This window comes from Stenella coeruleoalba (assembly GCF_951394435.1).
Source record: "Stenella coeruleoalba genome assembly, chromosome: 1".
NCBI classification, from domain to species: domain Eukaryota; kingdom Metazoa; phylum Chordata; class Mammalia; order Artiodactyla; family Delphinidae; genus Stenella; species Stenella coeruleoalba.
This window is the reverse complement of record NC_137169.1, coordinates 79,968,490-79,986,305: the sequence shown is the minus strand read 5'-3', so window position 1 is coordinate 79,986,305 and position 17,816 is coordinate 79,968,490. Positions and strand designations below refer to the sequence as shown.

The 17,816-nt window shown below is 32.9% G+C and overlaps 1 protein-coding gene across 13 annotated transcripts in view; it reads left to right on the top strand.

Moving 5' to 3' along the window:
• The window catches only part of HFM1 (helicase for meiosis 1), a 206,513-nt gene that overhangs the window by 102,551 nt on the left and 86,146 nt on the right, over nucleotides 1-17,816 (top strand). For 12 of the 13 annotated variants that reach the window (XM_079902104.1, XM_079902101.1, XM_079902109.1 and 9 more), the window contains 13 exons: nucleotides 2,937-3,007; nucleotides 3,470-3,602; nucleotides 4,242-4,393; nucleotides 4,971-5,048; nucleotides 5,268-5,426; nucleotides 7,647-7,847; nucleotides 7,931-8,019; nucleotides 12,252-12,295; nucleotides 12,403-12,504; nucleotides 12,888-13,033; nucleotides 13,979-14,073; nucleotides 14,689-14,822; nucleotides 15,639-15,686. In XM_079902104.1, coding sequence (XP_079758230.1) covers nucleotides 2,937-3,007; nucleotides 3,470-3,602; nucleotides 4,242-4,393; nucleotides 4,971-5,048; nucleotides 5,268-5,426; nucleotides 7,647-7,847; nucleotides 7,931-8,019; nucleotides 12,252-12,295; nucleotides 12,403-12,504; nucleotides 12,888-13,033; nucleotides 13,979-14,073; nucleotides 14,689-14,822; nucleotides 15,639-15,686 — 1,452 coding nt within the window. The remainder of the gene's footprint in view (nucleotides 1-2,936; nucleotides 3,008-3,469; nucleotides 3,603-4,241; nucleotides 4,394-4,970; nucleotides 5,049-5,267; nucleotides 5,427-7,646; nucleotides 7,848-7,930; nucleotides 8,020-12,251; nucleotides 12,296-12,402; nucleotides 12,505-12,887; nucleotides 13,034-13,978; nucleotides 14,074-14,688; nucleotides 14,823-15,638; nucleotides 15,687-17,816) is intronic. The other variant, XM_079902111.1, reaches the window with a different exon arrangement.

Here is a 17,816-nt window from a genome sequence, read left to right as displayed (position 1 = left end):
TTTCTATGTTCAGATCTGTTAATATTTGTTTTATATATTTAGGTGTTCCAATGTTGGGTGCATAAGTATTTACAGTTGCTGTATCCTCCCAATGGAGGATTATATAATTATAATGACCTCTTTGTCTCTTATTACAGTTTTTGGCTTCAAGTCTATTTTGTCTGATGTCAGTAGAGCTACCTCTACTTTCTGCTGATTTCCACTTGTATAGAATATCTTTTTCCATCCCTTTACTTTCTTTGTGGGTCTTTAAAGCTGAAATGAATCTCTTATAGGCAGCAAATAATTTAGTCCTGTTTTTTTAAATCCATTCAGCCACTTTATGACTTTTGATTAGAAAATTTAGTCCATTTACATTTAAAGTATTTATTGATAGGTTGGACTTATTTTATTGTTTTCTGATGTTTTGTAGTTCTGTTGCTCCTTTCTTCTCCTGTTGCTCTTTTCCTTTGTGATTTGATGATTTTCTGTAGTGGTATGTTCTTACTCTTTTTTATTTATCTTTGTGTATCAACTGTAGAGTTTTGTTTTGTAGTTACCTTGAGACTCGCATAAAAAAATCTTACAGTTTTAACAGTCTCTTTTGAGCTGATAAAACTAACTTTGAATGTGTACAAAAGCTCTACAATTTTACATTCACTTTCTCACATTTTATGGGGTTTTTTTTGCGGTACACGGGCCTCTCACTGCTGCGGCCTCTCCCGTTGCAGGGCACAGGCTCTGGACGCGCAGGCCCAGCGGCCACGGCTCACGGGCCCAGCCACTCCACGCGGCATGTGGGATCTTCCCGGACCGGGGCACGAACCCATGTCCCCTGCATCAGCAGGCGGACTCTCAACCACTGCACCACCAGGGAAGCCCTCACATTTTATGTTTTTAATGTCACAATTTGTATCTTTTAATATTGTGTGTCCATTAATAAATTATTATAGATACAGTACTTTTGTCTTTTAACATTTATACTACAGTTATAAGTGATTAACTACCACCATTACAATATTAGAGTATTCTGAATGCAACTATGTATCAACCTTTATCAGTGAGTTTTGTACTTTTATATGTTTTCTTGTTATTAATTAGCATCCTTTCATTTCAGCTTGAAAGAACTTCCTTTAGCATTTCTTGTAAAGCTGGTCTAGTGATGAACACCTTCAGTTTTTGTTTGTCTAGGAAACTCTTTATTTTTCCTTCAATTCTGAAGGACAGCTTTGCCAGGTAAAATATTCTTAGTTGGCAGTTTTTTCTTTCAGCACCCAGAATATATCATTCCACAATCTGGTCTACAAGGTTTTTGCTGAAATATTCACTCAGTCTTATGGGAATTCCTTTGTATGTAGCAAGTTGCTTTTCTCTTGCTGCTTTTAAGGTTCTCTCTTTGTCTTTAACTTCTGGCAATTTAATTACTGTGAGTTTCAGTGTGGGTCTCTTGAGATTCACCTTCTTTAGTAATTTCTGGGATTTTGGGATCTGGATGTCTGTTTCTTTCCCCAGGCTAGGATAGTTTTCAGCCATTATTTCTTTAAATAAGCTTTCTTCCCCTTTATCTCTTTTTCTTCTGGAACCCTTATAATGTGTATATTGGTCCACTTGATGGTGTCCCATAAGTTCCTTAAGCTGCTTTCACTCTTTCTCACTCTTTTTTTTCGTTTTGCTCCCGTGATTGCATTAATTCCACTGCCCTGTCTTCAAGTTCACTGATCCTTTCTTTCAGTTGATCTGTCTTCTGTTGAAACCTTCTATTGAAATTTTCAGTTCAGTTATTCTGTTCATTAGCTCTATGATTTCTGTTTGGTACTTTTAAATATTTTATATGACTTTGTTGGAATTCTCATTTTGCTCATGCATTGCTTCCCTGACCTTGATGGGCATCTTTATGTGTTATTTTGAACTATCAGGTAAATCACTTGTCTCTGTTTCATTAAATTCAGTTTCTGGAGATTTATTTATTTATTTATTTTTAAAACATATTCCCCTGTTTCTTCATTTTTCTTGACTTTCTGTCTTGGTCTCTGAACGTTAGACAAAACAGGTACCTCCCCAGTCTTGAGAGATTGGTCTGGTATAAGAGATGAACCTTTCCAGTCAACCTGGCCTGGGCTCTTAGTTACCTGTCAAACCTTTGTGATTATCCAAGCCTCTGCCTTTGTTCTTAGTGGCTCACAGAAGTTAAGGGTGTGCCAAGATCCATCAGTGTCCCAAAGGGGAGGATTGCAGTCAGTCAGCACCTAGATGCAGGTTGATTAGAAGCCAGAACTTCAGGCAGCAGCTGAGAAAGTATGCAATAAAATTCCTTTCAGGGAGAAACTGAAGATGGGCATTTTTGCCTGCCCCCTCTGCACTGAGCCTGGATGTATACCTGCAGGGGTAGTGGGATGTTCCTGTGCCCATTTAAAAGATGCTTATTCTCTTTGCTTGTAAATGCAAGCCCTTCTGGCTTCTAGAACCGGGTGTTCTGAGAGCCCATCCCTCAGGCAGGAGCCTTAAAAATTGGGGCACTAGATGTGTGGTCCAAACCCTCTGCTCCTCAGGGAGGATCTGGGAGTTGGAGGTTTCTTCCCAACTGTATGGTGATGTGCCAGGAGTGGGATTTATGGCAAGAGTTTCTCAGCCTTTCCCACCCATTTTGATGTAGGTATTTTCTCATTTATCTGTTGTAAAGGAATCATTCAGCTAGTTTGGGGATTTCTCTCAGAGGGAATTGCTCCACATGTAGCTGTTTGTTCAGTGGGTCCATGGGAGGATGGAAGTTCAGGAGCCTCCTATGTTGCCATCTCGGTGCTTCCCTCTATATCTGTTAATTCCTTTCTTATGATAAAATAGCAAGTATTAAGCATCATCATTAAATATTGTCAAAGTCAATATTAACTTAATTTTTAAGTTAAGAGTAACTGACTTTTAAAATTCTGAAATATTTAACTCCTTAATGTTATTCTCAGCGGCAAAATTTAGAAGTATTTTCAAAGAATTCCCATATTTCAACTATATACAGTCCAAAGCCTTTGATGATGTAAGTATTTTGTTTAATTATTTACTTATCTACCTTTTCTTACTAGATTGTGTGCTCTCTAAGGGCAGAGACTAGATCACATTCATCTTTTTGTCTTCAGTGCTACACTCAGTGACTGGTACATTATAAGAGCTCAAAAAATGTTTGTTAAATGAATGCATGTAATTTTCATAGGTGGGTTTTTTATATTTATTAGATTTATAACAATTTTTCTGGAAGCTAAAGAAATTATTTTCTTCTAGGTCTATCTAGCATATTACTTTGACCAAACAAGATGATAAATTATTAATAGTTTTATTTTTTGAGGGTGATAGACCTAGAGCCAGCTTATAATTTTAATAAGTTTAGAGGTAAAGATGTTTGAACTATTATTCCATAGAGTCTTCTTAAGGCATATTTTCTAACAAATTGAGAATTGAAAATTTCTGTATATTCTATGGTTGATTAAATTTTATTTTTTAGCTTCTTTATACAGATAGGAATTTTGTGATTTGTGCTCCAACTGGTTCGGGGAAAACTGTATTGTTTGAGCTAGCTATAACAAGATTGTTAATGGAAGTACCATTGCCATGGTCGAACATTAAAATTGTTTACAGTAAGTATTTATATACTGAAAGAGTGATAATTAATTATAATAATGATAAACCATTGAGGTAAAAGTAAGAAATAAGTTCAAATTCAAGACATAAGAATTATTATTTGGTTTTCCATACTTTTTAAATAAAGACCTGTCACATTTGGTCTTATCTGTTAACATTAAATTCAAAACACATTTTCCCAGATTTACAAATAAAAATAGTATTGGAATTGAGAATTTGGCCTTTACATGTTTATTTTTAAAAGGACAGGGAAGATGAACAAATAGAATCAAACATTTTGTAATCTGAGAAATTTCCATAGGAACCTCTATTCTCTTTTTTTAGGTATATATTAAAAATTTTTCATCAAAATAATTTATACACATGGTTAAAAAAATCAGTGATCACAAAGGGTGATAATTTCCACCCTACCTTTCTTCATTCTTAGTTACAATCTCCTGAGGAATCACTTCTTTTTCTATTTTTAGTTCTGTTTGGTGATTACTTTTATAGTTCTAAATAATATGTTTATATTGTTAATTTTTAATTTATAAATACTAGGCAGCACCTAGATGTGTGCTAACTTTATTAACTATTTGTGAAAATAATTTTCAAATTGCACTGATATTTAAAATAAATATCTTATATTGTTGTAGTGGCACCAATAAAAGCCCTGTGTAGTCAGCGTTTTGATGATTGGAAAGAAAAATTTGGACCAATAGGATTGAACTGTAAAGAACTCACTGGAGATACAGTAATGGATGACTTATTTGAGATTCAGCAAGCCCATATTATTATGACAACTCCAGTAGGTGTTGCTTATATTTTATTATTTCCTTGGTTTATTAGCAAATATCTCTTTCTCTTCACCATGGAAAAAAGTTAAAAGAAAATACAAAGTAGAAGACTATAATTGCAATGTGAAGCAAACAATACGTACTAGTATTCAGGGTACATACGGAATACTAACAAATCAATTAAGTAAAAGACAAACAACCAAATGGAGTAAATAGGCAAAAGATATGAATAGGCAGTTTGTTATTGTGGATGATTTGTAATCATACTTATTGCTTGTATTCTTTATCCAAATATTATGTATTGTAGCAGGAGGACCTTGGTAGAGCTTAGAAAGGGTAATTAGACTATACTTTTGAATATTTTTGATTAAACTTAAAAAATAAATGGGAGTTCAATTTTTTAAACACATGATTATCAAAATTCTTTAAAATTTTAAAAATCTTTAAGTATCTTTTGGGATACTTTTAAGACATCAACTAAAATATTGCCCATCATTTGTAACAAGTCATGTTAAAATTTTTACCAACATCTTAATAATACTTATTATAATTCCTTATCATGTTAAACCACTTGCATTTTTTCTCTAGGAAAAATGGGATAGCATGACTAGGAAATGGAGAGACAACTCTTTGGTCCAACTGGTTCGATTGTTTCTCATTGATGAGGTAGTGAACGTGTTATTCACTTTCAGAGATAAACATGAAGAGATGATTTGAATGGATATAAAGAAACAAGACATTTTCAACCAAACTCTATGTTTGCTTTATCCCTTCAAGTGGAAAATGCTTATTTTCTTAAGAAAGAGTGTTTAATATTGTTTTACATTTTAATTGACTAGATAGATTTTTATTTTTATAGCTAATGAGTCTTAATTTTTTTCTCAGATACACGTTGTAAAAGATGAAAATCGTGGACCAACTCTTGAAGTTGTAGTCAGCAGAATGAAAACTGTGCAGTTTTTATCTCATGCTGTAGAAAATACCAGCAGTATTATTCCAATGAGATTTGTAGCTGTATCTGCAACAATTCCAAATGCTGAGGATGTAAGTTAGAATTTTAATCTATCAGAATTTTTTATGACTTAGTGAAATATTTAATCTTAGAGAAAAGTGAGGGTTTTTTTTTTTTTCTGTAAATCACCTAACCAACTTAATAGGAAAAGTATATTGTGGAAAGTTATGGTTAGATCTCATAGGGTATGACAGCATTAAGGCCATAAAATTTGGTTGATTTCGCTTAATAAAATATGTTTGGTGCAAGTCTATTGTTTAATAGTATCTAAAAGTCATACTTTCATGGGTTTTAGACACTTCATAATATGAGGTGTTATGTTACCCCCAATTCTATGCGCCTGGAATTGTGGTAAGCACTAATGATAGATGCAAAAGTGAAAGCATATAGACCCTGCTCTTGAAGAGGATCTCATGGTTAATAGGGTACATGAACATGTAAAGAAATAATTGTACAGTATTATACTTTCTATAACAAACACATGTCCTAATTTTCTTCTTCAGTTTTTTGGCAAACTTGAAAAGTAGTACAATTTCACTCTGCTTTCTTACTCCTATTTACTTCTCAGCCTACTGTAATATGACTTTTCCCCCAGCTAATTCTTAGAAATTGTTTCCACAAAAGCTGTTGTACAGTATTCTCTAATCCAATGTAAAATTTTGCCTTTATCTTTAGTTTAGCACAGTTAATCCTTTTTGTTCTTAAAATGACTACTTGTTTTGTTTATATTCAAGAATAATAGAGAAAATTTTAAAGTATGTGTAAATTAAAAAAAACCCAGCATTTGTCCTTCTAGATGTATTGATGGAATCATAATATACATACACTTTTATGACTTGCATGTTAGCTACAAATGTTTCCATGTTATTAACTACTCTTCTTTAATACAATTTTTTGTGGTTTTATTGTAATTTATTTAATACCTTAATGGTGGAAGATTGTTTCCATTTTTTGCTATTGTAAATAGTCTTGAAATTATATCTAAGAAAACATCACATTTATTTCCTTAGGATGGTCTGCTAAAGTAGAATAACTGAGTCAAAGGGTATATAAAACTCTAAGAACACAGTGCTTTCAATAAATGTTATATTCATTTATACCTCTACCATCAGCCATTTCTCTGTATTCTAATGCTGGATAGTATAATAATGAAATTATTATTGTTATTATTACTTTTAAATAGTTCTCAAATTTGTTATTTGAAATGGTACCTTATTTTAAAATTTTGTACTGCATTGATTACTGCATTGATTTACTGAAGTAAATATTAATATATTTGTCAACTATTTTAAGTTCTTATTTTGCAACCTGCAAGGTCATAGACTTAACCCTTTTTTCACATTGGGATACTAAATTTTTCTTATTTATTCATAAGCAGTGACAAAATGTCAATACTCTGTAATTCTTGAAACTCTCTTCCCCTTTGTGATAATCACTACTTCTGTGAATGCTATCTCTCTGTCTCTTTCTACAAGTCCTCTACCTCAGTTTTCCCCTGAGTTAAGGCCTTCAACCTTTGCCTTCTGTTCTGCTCAAACTGTAAATTCTTGTTCTCATCCCTACCTATGAGAGCCTTGAAAGTGTTTTAATATTTCCTTCCTGTGCCATTAAAAACTCATTAATTTATCTTCCTGTCAAAGAAACAATCAGTTTCATAGCAGGGCACGGAAGCCTGATTACTAACCAGGCTATGTGAAGTTAAGGATGGCTCTCCACAGCTCCAGAAATTAACTAAGGACTCTAGCATTGAGTCTGAAATGTGCTTTTGGCACTGCTATCTCTCAGTGTTTATTTGTTCTTTGTTTAAAAAAGTTGTCAGCCTTTGCCAGTCTAAGCCAATCATTACTTTGCTACTCTTCAGCTAATATTTAGGATAACACAAGAGAAGTGTCAGCCATATCTGGGCATCATTCTGAAAAATAGCAAAGAAGTTACAGTGCTAGTGAGAAATTTGACTTCTCTGTTGAAATTAATTTTAATTTTACTTTAGACTCTTAGGAGGAAAATAAAACAAAATAATAATAATTAATTGGAAGTTTACCATGTTAAAAGTGGGTATAATCTTGAACCACTGTTATTGAAAATATTTACCAATATATCAATAGAACAGTGTCACTAGAATATGTAATGTTGAAAAAGACTACTTGACTAAATATTTTTAAACTTGACTTTAAAGTGAACTATAATTGGGCTTTTTAGCCATAAAACTTTACTAGAAAAAAATTTAATGTGTATGTTTCTGTCATTTAAAGATTGCAGAATGGCTTTCAGATGGTGAAAGATCTGCTGTATGTCTGAAAATGGATGAGGGACATAGACCAGTGAAACTTGAGAAAGTGGTCCTTGGATTTCCCTGCAGTAATAACCAAACCGAATTTAAGTTTGATTTAACCCTCAACTACAAAGTTGCCAGTGTTATACAAACGTACTCTGATCAGAAACCCACGCTTGTGGTATGATTTGTTGGTTGCTTATTTTTTAGTGTAATGTTCAGTTTTTAATATGATTAATACAAAAATTATTCATTCATTTTTAGTTTTGTGCAACAAGGAAAGGTGTGCAACAGGCTGCTTCTGTTCTTGTGAAAGATGCGAAATTTATTATGACTGTGGAACAGAAACAGAGGTATATTTTAAATTTTTTTCTTGGAGGTAGAAAGACTTTTAGGGATAACCTAGATGAGATGAGAAAACTGGGTTGACCTTTTCAAGTTACTTGACCTCTCTAAGCCTTAGTTTCCTCATCTGTAAAATAAGGATAAAAGTAAGTTGGATGATTAAGACAATGAATCTTGATGCAACTGTGATCCTGTCTTCTTTATTTCATAGCCAGATTTGAAAGATTATTCATATTGCTGTCTTCAATTTTTTACTCACTTTCAATCCAGTATCTGTTGTAATCTTTTACTAAAGCTGATCTTGTTAATTGATCTCTCAGGAGCTTCTAACACATTTGACCACTCCCACCCAATTTAAAAATTCCAGACTCTGTGTTTCCATGATCATTTCTACCATGTTTCTTGCTACTTTGCTTTCTACTCATTCTCAGTCCCTTTTCACTTATAATACCTGATTCTTAAATGTTAACATTTTAGGGATTCTATCCAAGGTTCATTCTTTCTAATGCCACACTCCTAGGTATTTGAGTCTCATTATCACATGGTTCAAAGAACATATGTATACACATATTTATATATGTCTGTGAATTTACAAATTTACAGCTCCAATACAGACCTCCATTCTGAGCTCCAGGTCTACCATCCACCTGCCTGACATCTCCGATTGTATATCTGTGGGCATGTCAAACTCAGTATGTCCAAAAGAGAACCTTGGTTCTTTCTCTCAAGTCAGTTCCTCCTCCAGTGTTCCCCATCCTGATTATTTATCATCTCCCTAGTTGCTCGTGCAGAAACCTGTCATTGACATCTCCTTCACCTTCTTCCCCATAGGCAATCAATTACCAAGTCCTGTCTATTCTTACTTGTAAATATATCTCAAATATATCATTTTATCTTCATCAGCACTGCCACCTTCCCCATTCAAGTAATTATTAATCTCTTGCCTTTTATCTGATGACCACAAACACACTCTTATCCCACTTTAATCTGTTATATTCATAGCAGAGTGAATGTTTAAAATTACAAATCTAAACATGTCATTTTTCTGCCTAAAACACTTTAATAGTTTCTTGTTGTCATTAGGCTAAAATCCTAAATACTTAATATTGCCTGCAATACCCTGTATAATGTGTTCTGTGAATACACCAAACTGTTATCCTACACAGAGCTTTCCTGAATCATATTTTCTTGCCCAGAATTGTTTTTTACCTCTTATTCATCCTTCAAGTCTCACCTTTAATATCAGTTTCTTAAGAAGTTTTCCATGATTCTTAGTGTCCCTTTATTTGCTTTTACAGGCACCCTATATTTTTATTTCATAAAACTTACTGTAATTATAATAAATATGCTTTTGTTTAATTGTTATTTAATATCTGTTCTATTCCTTAGATTGTAAACGTCTTGAGGAAAGAAGGACTCATGGTCATCTTATTTACCCCTCGATCTTAGCAAGACTCAGCAGAGTGCCAGCACATGCTTACTACTAATATTAGCTTATTATTAATAACAATTTTTGGAAATAAATAAGTTTAGTGGTAGACCTCAAACCAAAGTTGGATTAGATCATTACATGTGGATATGAGCAGATACTGATTTTTCTGACTAATTTTCTACGGTGGGGGATGTACTTTTCTTCACTTTGGATCAGATCAGCTTTCCAATTACAGTCTACCCTGTGGCTACACCTCTGGTTACTTTTCAACCAAAGATGTGTACCAAACCTAGAGGATACCACTTTAGCTTTCTGACATTTGACTTTCTATCCACTAAAAGGGTGGATCTCTAGTCATTTAGTGCATTAAAGAATTACATATGCAGCCACCTATCCATGCTGTATATACTATTTTCTTAATTTTACTTCTGCTTTAAGGATTTAACTTGATCTCCTTAGTTACAGCCATAAGATAAAAACTCTCTATGGTGCAGCTTTTGTTACAAACATCAGCAAAGCATGATTAAACAATAAGATACAGTAGAGAGCCAGAGAAATAGAAACCAAAATAGAGCTTATAGCCAAAAAAGTACATGAGGTCTAAGAGGTAGACAGAAAGGGAAAATGTGAAATTAATGCTATCAAGATAACAATAACATAGATTTCTTTCTACCTACCTCTTTGTTTTATACTCTAGAGAATATTTATCATATATCACGGTCAGTCTGTTACTCAGGCACAATAAACAGTTGAATAGATTCTCATTTGTATGTTCGGCTTTTACTTCATTCCCTGAGAAAAGCATAAGTGAAAAGGAGTGGAATGCCATTTTGAGTTGCTATAGACTAGAGGAAGAGACTGCTGCTTATGTCAATTCCCCTTTAACCAGTCACATTCTAGCAGCTCCCACAAGATTTCTTTTTGCCCATAAACCCCAGATTCTGTTACTAAGGTTTCTAAACTTGTCTAACATGCCCAACTTTTTGTGTACTCTGGTCTCTTTAGCTTTTTTAAAAATAATTTTTCTGTTGTATCATGCATTTAACTTAAAAAATATTTCTATATTTTAAAAAATTTTAGTTAACTTCAGGAAGTTAATTGGTAGTATTCTCATTGTGAAAATGTTTCCTGAGCCTTTGGGGGTATTTTTCTTTTTTTTTTTTGTGATTTTATTTATAATTATTTATTTCCCTATTTTCCCCAGTTTTTTTGAGATATAATTGACATATAGCACTGTATAAGTTTAGGGTGTACAGAATAAAGATTTGACTTACATATAGCATGAAATGATTACCACAATAAGTTTAGTGCGTATTCATCATCCATACATATAGATACAAAATTAAAGGAATAGAGATGTTTTTCACTTGTGATGAGAACTGTTAGGATTTACTCTTTTAACAACTTTTATATGTAACATGCAGCAGTGTTAATTATATTTATCATGTTGTACATTGTATCCCTAGTACCTATTTATCTTATAACTGGAAGTTTGTGCCTTTTGACTCCTTCATCCAGTTGCCCCTCCCCACCCCCTCAACCCCTCGCCTCTGGTAACCATAAATCTGATCTCTTTTTCCATGAATTTGTTCATTTTTGAAGTATAATTGACCTTCAACACTGTGTTAGTTCCTATTACACAACACAGTGATTTAGTATTTCCATACATTTCAAAATGATCACCATGATAAGTCTAGTTACAATCTGTCACTATGCAAGATATTATATAATTATTAACCATATTCCCACACTCTACATTTTGTACCCATGACTCATTTATTTCATAACTGGAAGTTTGTTCCTTTTAATCTCCCTCACCCATTTCTTTCCTCCACCCACCTCTCTCCCCTCTGGCAACCACCTGTTTGTTTTCTGTATCTATGACTCTGTTTTTATTTTATGTTTGTTCATTTGTTTTGTTTTTTAGATTCCACACGAGTGAAATCATGTGGTATTTGTCTTTCTCTGTCTGACTTATTTCACTTATTTGTCTTTCTCTGTCTGACTTATTTCACTTAGCATAATACCCTGTAGGTTCATCCAGTTGTCACAAATGGCAAGATTTCATTCTTTTTTATGGCTGAGTAATATTTTACACACACACACACACACACACACACACACACACACAAGTACCACATCTTCTTTATCCATTCATCTATTGTTAGACACTTAGGTTGCTTCCATATCATGGCTATTGTAAATAATACTGCAATGAACATAGGGGTGTATATGTCTTTTTGAATTGGTGGTTTTGTTTTTGTTGGATAAACACCTCGGAGTGAAATTGCTGGATCATATGGTAGTTCTATTTTAAAATTTTTGTGGAATCTCCGTATTGTTTTCCATAGTGGCTGCATTAATTTACATTCCCACCAATAGTGCATGAGGATTCCCTTTTCTCCACATCCTCACCAACACTTATTTGTTGTCTTTTTGATAATAGCCATTCTGACAGGTGTGAGGGTATATCTCATTGTGGTTTTGATTTCCATTTCCCTGATGATTAGTGATGTTGAGCACCTTTTCTTGTTCTGCTGTCCATTTGGATGTCATCTTTGAAAAAAAAGTCTATTCAGGTCCTCTGCCCTTTTTAAAATTGGATTATTTAGGTTTTTTTTTTCTTAGTTATAAATTAGGGACTTCTCAGTATGAAAGTTAGATATTCTCTGCTTCTTAAAGATGGTTTTCAAAAAATGATGTTATGAAAATATTTTGATATCTGTAATCTTCAAAATAATTAACTAATACACTAAGAGTTTTGATGTTAATGGGAATAACTCAATAATTTTGTGTTTTTTAAAATAGGTTACATAACTGTGCATATTCCATAAGAGATTCAAAACTGAGAGGTAGGTTTAGAGATAATTTTTGAATAGTATTTTCAGCTATAGATAAAAAGAGCCAATTACTGATGAAATATCAACAGTACATAACAGATGATATATTTCTTTTATAGATATCTTAATACATGGTGTTGCTTATCATCATGCTGGTATGGAGCTGTCAGATAGAAAAGTAGTTGAAGGAGCTTTTACTGTTGGAGATCTACCAGTTCTTTGTAAGTAAAACGTATTCTTGTGAATATTATGAGATCTTTTGGAAAAAGAAAAAGCTCAGGTATTCTGACTCATTTCTGCTTTTCTTCCAAGAATCTAAAATTATATAACTATCCATACATATACGTGCTGTAGTAAACTCTCTGGCAATTTTAGTTCTTTATCATCTTACTGAACATAGTGCAATTTGAAAAGTAAGAATTAGTAGCTTTTTGGTTTTGAGATATATTATTTTACGTTGTAATGTTTTCTTTTTCCTTTTTATTCTAAATTTCCTATATATGAGTTTTATTACATTTATAAGAATATATCTTCTATAACAAAATGTTTACTTGAAGCAATAAAGTTATATGACTTAAAAGTAATATTCCATAATTTGATGCAGTTACTACCAGTACCTTAGCCATGGGAGTAAATTTGCCTGCTCACCTAGTAGTTATAAAATCTACAATGCATTATGCTGGAGGAATGTTTGAAGAGTACAGTGAAACAGATATTCTACAGATGATTGGTAGAGCTGGTCGACCTCAAGTAAGTGACAGTGTTTCACTTTTTGTAATTTATTTTAAAGACAAGATAAAAAGCAAAAAAAGGAAATAATTTTGTATTTTTTGTTAAACAAAAGATTAACATTTCACGTTTAGATTAGGTTTAAGCATAAATGTAACTAAGAAAATGTACTTTAACGGAGGAGTAGAAGTAAAACAAGTCTCACCAAAGGAGACATACTCCCTTCATTCCCTCTAAGCTCCCATTGGTTGATGAATGGTTGGGTTGATAAATGGTTGGGTTTATTAATGTGTATGCTGTTAAAGAGTTTTTTTGGTTTTGAGTATTTTTGGTTTTGTTTGTTTTTTATTCTGAATAGGGATGCTATTGGCATTTTGGATGGGACAGTTTTTCATTGTGTAGGACTGTCATACATTGCAGAACATGTACCATCCCTGGATCCTAGCACAAAATGCCAACAGTGGTCCCAAGATATTGCGACAATTAAAAATCAGCCCATACGCATTATAAAACATGGCCTAATCTGACAAATTCTTGAATAAAGAAGTCATTCATATAGGTCCTAAGGGAAAATTTAGGAAGAATATCTTTTCAAAGAATATCAAAATATTGTGTCATACAAATTTATAATTATTATAGGATAAATTAGATTATAAATAAATTGCCCCGAATCTTACAGCTTTTAACCAGTTACCTAAGTTTGTTTTGATATTACTACTGCCAAAATTATGTTACATTGAAACCAAAGTGGTACTTTTACATCTATACTCTTGGAAGGTTTTTAAGTCAAATTTTCAGTTAATATTCAAATTCAGAAGCATTTTTAAGGCCTTCTTGACCTGTTGTTTAAGACAGGGAACTGTTTAATATAAAATGAAAATCTTGAGTTATTGAAGAAGACTGGTATCAACATGTGCTTTTCTTTACTAAATTTCTCTGTTTTCTTTTTTTTTTTTTTCCTTCCAGTTTGACACTACAGCTACTGCAGTTATTATGACTCGGTTAAGTACAAAAGAGAAGTATATTCAGATGCTAGCTTGTAGTGACACTGTAGAAAGCAGGTAATATGGAAAATATTCCCAAAAGATGTTAATACGTTAATGTTAATATAGGCTGTATTTTTCCTTTTAATATATTAGGGGATTTTCTTGAAACTTTTCAATAATCTAATTAGAAAGTGTGTACTTATAAGAAATTTAATAGTTAAAAAAGAGACAGTGTAATATCTTTGTTCAGCAATGCTTCTTAGCATGCAGTTGCATGTATCCTTGTTATAAAAGGCCAAATTAGTAATGGGAGGAATGTAATTTTCACATCTTTTTACATCTTTAAAATTTGCATAATAGTAGGAGACAGGCAACCTGAGACCTTTTAGTAAAGTGTTTGATTATAATACTTTTGGGGAAAATAGGATGTAATCCACTCCCCACCCTTTTTTAAAGCAATAATGTCTTCTAGATCCATGGAGTAGAGAGAAATCTATAATGTTTTTAAAAGTTAAACTGACATTTTAAGGTTTTGTCATATTTTTGAAAATTAAGTTAACTTTCATGAATTATTAAAGTAACAATATTATTCAATTAAATTATTGAATTATTCAAATATTATTCTAAACAAGTAACAGTTGTATGGCACTGAAATATATATTACTAATGAAAAGGTTTTTTTTTCATTAGTTTGCACAGACATCTTATTGAGCATTTAAATGCGGAGATAGTATTGCATACCATCACAGATGTGAATATTGCTTTGGAATGGATACGATCAACCTTGCTTTATATCAGAGCCTTGAAAAATCCATCTCATTATGGTTTGTTACTTTGATTTTGAAGAGTAGTAACTTTATCAAGCCAATTGGGCCTACTTTATACTAATAAGTCACAGAATAGATTATAGAAACTAATAGTTAGCAGAAGTAAAAACAATTATAACAAATACAGTTAGAGCAAGAGTAGAGAAACGTGAGAAATATTTATCTGTTTTACTTCTAGTCTTTTAATAAGGTTTGAAATCAACACCATTAAAAATAGATCTTTTAGAAAAAAATTATCTCAAAAATTTTTTAAATGCCTAAAATTATTTAAAATAAGTTAAAGTCAAAAAGAGATTTTGAATTTTGTCTGAACTGGTGTTCAAATCAAAGTATATAGTAATACTGTTGCTGCTGGAATTTTCTTCTTTCTTCTAAAGCTAGCACACATATGGTTATGTTGCTTCTAGAGGGTTCTTTCATGTGGTACAGGTTATAAAATAAAAATGCTTGGAAAAAAAAAATGCTTGGGATTGCAGAATATCAAATTAAAACCTGACGTGTTATAATACCATTCTAATACACATAGGTTCAAAACTTTCAGACCTCTAAGGAAAAAAAATACATGTAGTATTCCTGGTCACTGTTATACAATAAAAATAACAAGAGATAGCCAATTGATATTGAAAGGATTTCACAACAGTGTTTATTTTCTATAGATGTTTAAGCCTTGTTTTAACTTTAAGCTACTTTTTTCTTCTATTTAAGATTGAGTTAGATTACTCTTTTCTAGTTAACTGGGGTATAAAGTGAGCTTATAAAGATGAATTCATCTCATTGTATTTTATTTTTAATAAATTGTCATAACTTATATAGGTTTTGCATCTGGATTGAGCAAAGATGGAATTGAATCAAAATTACAAGGTTAGATGCATGTCCTTCTAAAAAATTATATTCTATACATTTTAATGAAAAAGTTTAGTTATTTTGAAAGTAAGAATGCTCCGGGAAAGTATTTTTTAAAGTAACCTTGTTTGCAGAAAAGAAAATATGGATTTCTTTTTCACAGGTAAATAAAGCTTGGCACATGTACTTTTTTTCTGTATTAATCTATTTATTAATTCTATCAGAATATCTTCCTTTGTATAACAGGTTAACTTGGTTTGTTTTTATTTTTAAAATGATCCTGGTCTTTGGAAATGTTGCCTATAGATACTCAACTCTTTATGTTCCTTTTCTAGTTTACTTTTAACTGAAAATATAAGCCAAGCTTGATTATGGGCTTCTTATCTTAATCTGTGCTAATGAAATATTCCTATCAAACCCAGTTTTAGTTTTCAGTTAATCACTCAGTATTTCATTACCTATCTTTTAAAATATCAAAATATTGTTAAGCATTTATTAGGAGTAGAAATTGCTGCCTCTTCATTGTATTGAGACTGTCTTCCAGGAAAAGAAAACATGTTAGATCCCAAAAAATATTTAGCCAATTTTAATTTATTCTCTACTTGGATATACACATATGGCAAATAAAAATGCAGAGATAAGGATGAAGCAGTAAAATTGTCTTTCTTAAAGAATAAATATATTGTTAAAACATGCTGATTAGGGGCTTCCCTGGTGGCGCAGTGGTTGAGAGTCCGCCTGCCGATGCAGGGGACACGGGTTTGTGCCCCGGTCCGGGAAGATCCCACATGCTGCGGAGCGGCTGGGCCCATAAGCCATGGCCACTGAGCCTGCACGTCCCGAGCCTGTGCTCCTCAACGGAAGAGGCCACAACAGTGAGAGGCCCGCGTACCACAAAAAAACATGCTGATTAGCAATAGCTTATGTTCATGATGCAGCTGTTGAGAAACAGATCTATAATATAGTTGTATTATTCTTTATGTATTGACCAAATTTGTAATGGAGTTTTAAAAGCATATATTTTTTATCATAATGATCAAATACACAAAATGAGACAGACCAAGAAATATCTTGCTATGTTCTGGTAACTGTAAAGATTTAACTTTTCTTAAATGTTCTTTTTTTTTTTTTTCATTTTAACATCTTTATTGGAGTATAATTGCTTTACAGTGGTATGTTAGTTTCAGCTTCACAACAAAATGCATCAGTTATATATATACATATGTTCCCATATCTCTTCCTGCTGGTGTCTCCCTCCCTCCCACCCTCCCTATCCCACCCCTCCAGGCGGTCACAAAGCACCGAGCTGATCTCCCTGTGCTATGCGGCTGCTTCCCACTAGCTGTCTACCTTACGTTTGGTAGTGTATATATGTCCATGCCTCTCTCTCGCTTTGTCACAGTTTACCCTTCCCCCTCCCCATAGCCTCAAGTCCATTCTCTAGTAAGTCTGTGTCTTTATTCCTGTTTCACCCCTAGGTTTTTCATGACATTTTTTTCCTTAAATTCCATATATATGTGTTAGCATACGGTATTTGTCTCTCTCTTTCTGACTTACTTCACTCTGTATGACAGACTCTAGGTCTATCCACCTCATTACAAATAGTTCAATTTCGTTTCTTTTTATGGCTGAGTAATATTCCATTGTATATATGTGCCACATCTTCTTTATCCATTCATCCGATGATGGACATTTAGGTTGTTTCCATCTCCGGGCTATTGTAAATAGAGCTGCAATGAACATTTTGGTACATGACTCTTTTTGAATGATGATTTTCTCAGGGTATATGCCCAGTACTGGGATTGCTGGGTCATATGGTAGTTCTATTTGTAGTTTTTTAAGGAACCTCCATACTGTTCTCCACAGTGGCTGTATCAATTTACATTCCCACCAACAGTGTAAGAGGGTTCCCTTTTCTCCACACCCTCTCCAGCATTTATTGTTTCTAGATTTTTTGATGATGGCCATTCTGACTGGTGTGAGATGATATCTCATTGTAGTTTTGATTTGCATTACTCTAATGATTAGTGATGTTGAGCATTCTTTCATGTGTTTGTTGGCAGTCTGTATATCTTCTTTGGAGAAATGCCTATTTAGGTCTTCTGCCCATTTTTGGATTGGGTTGTTTGTTTTTTTGTTATTAAGCTG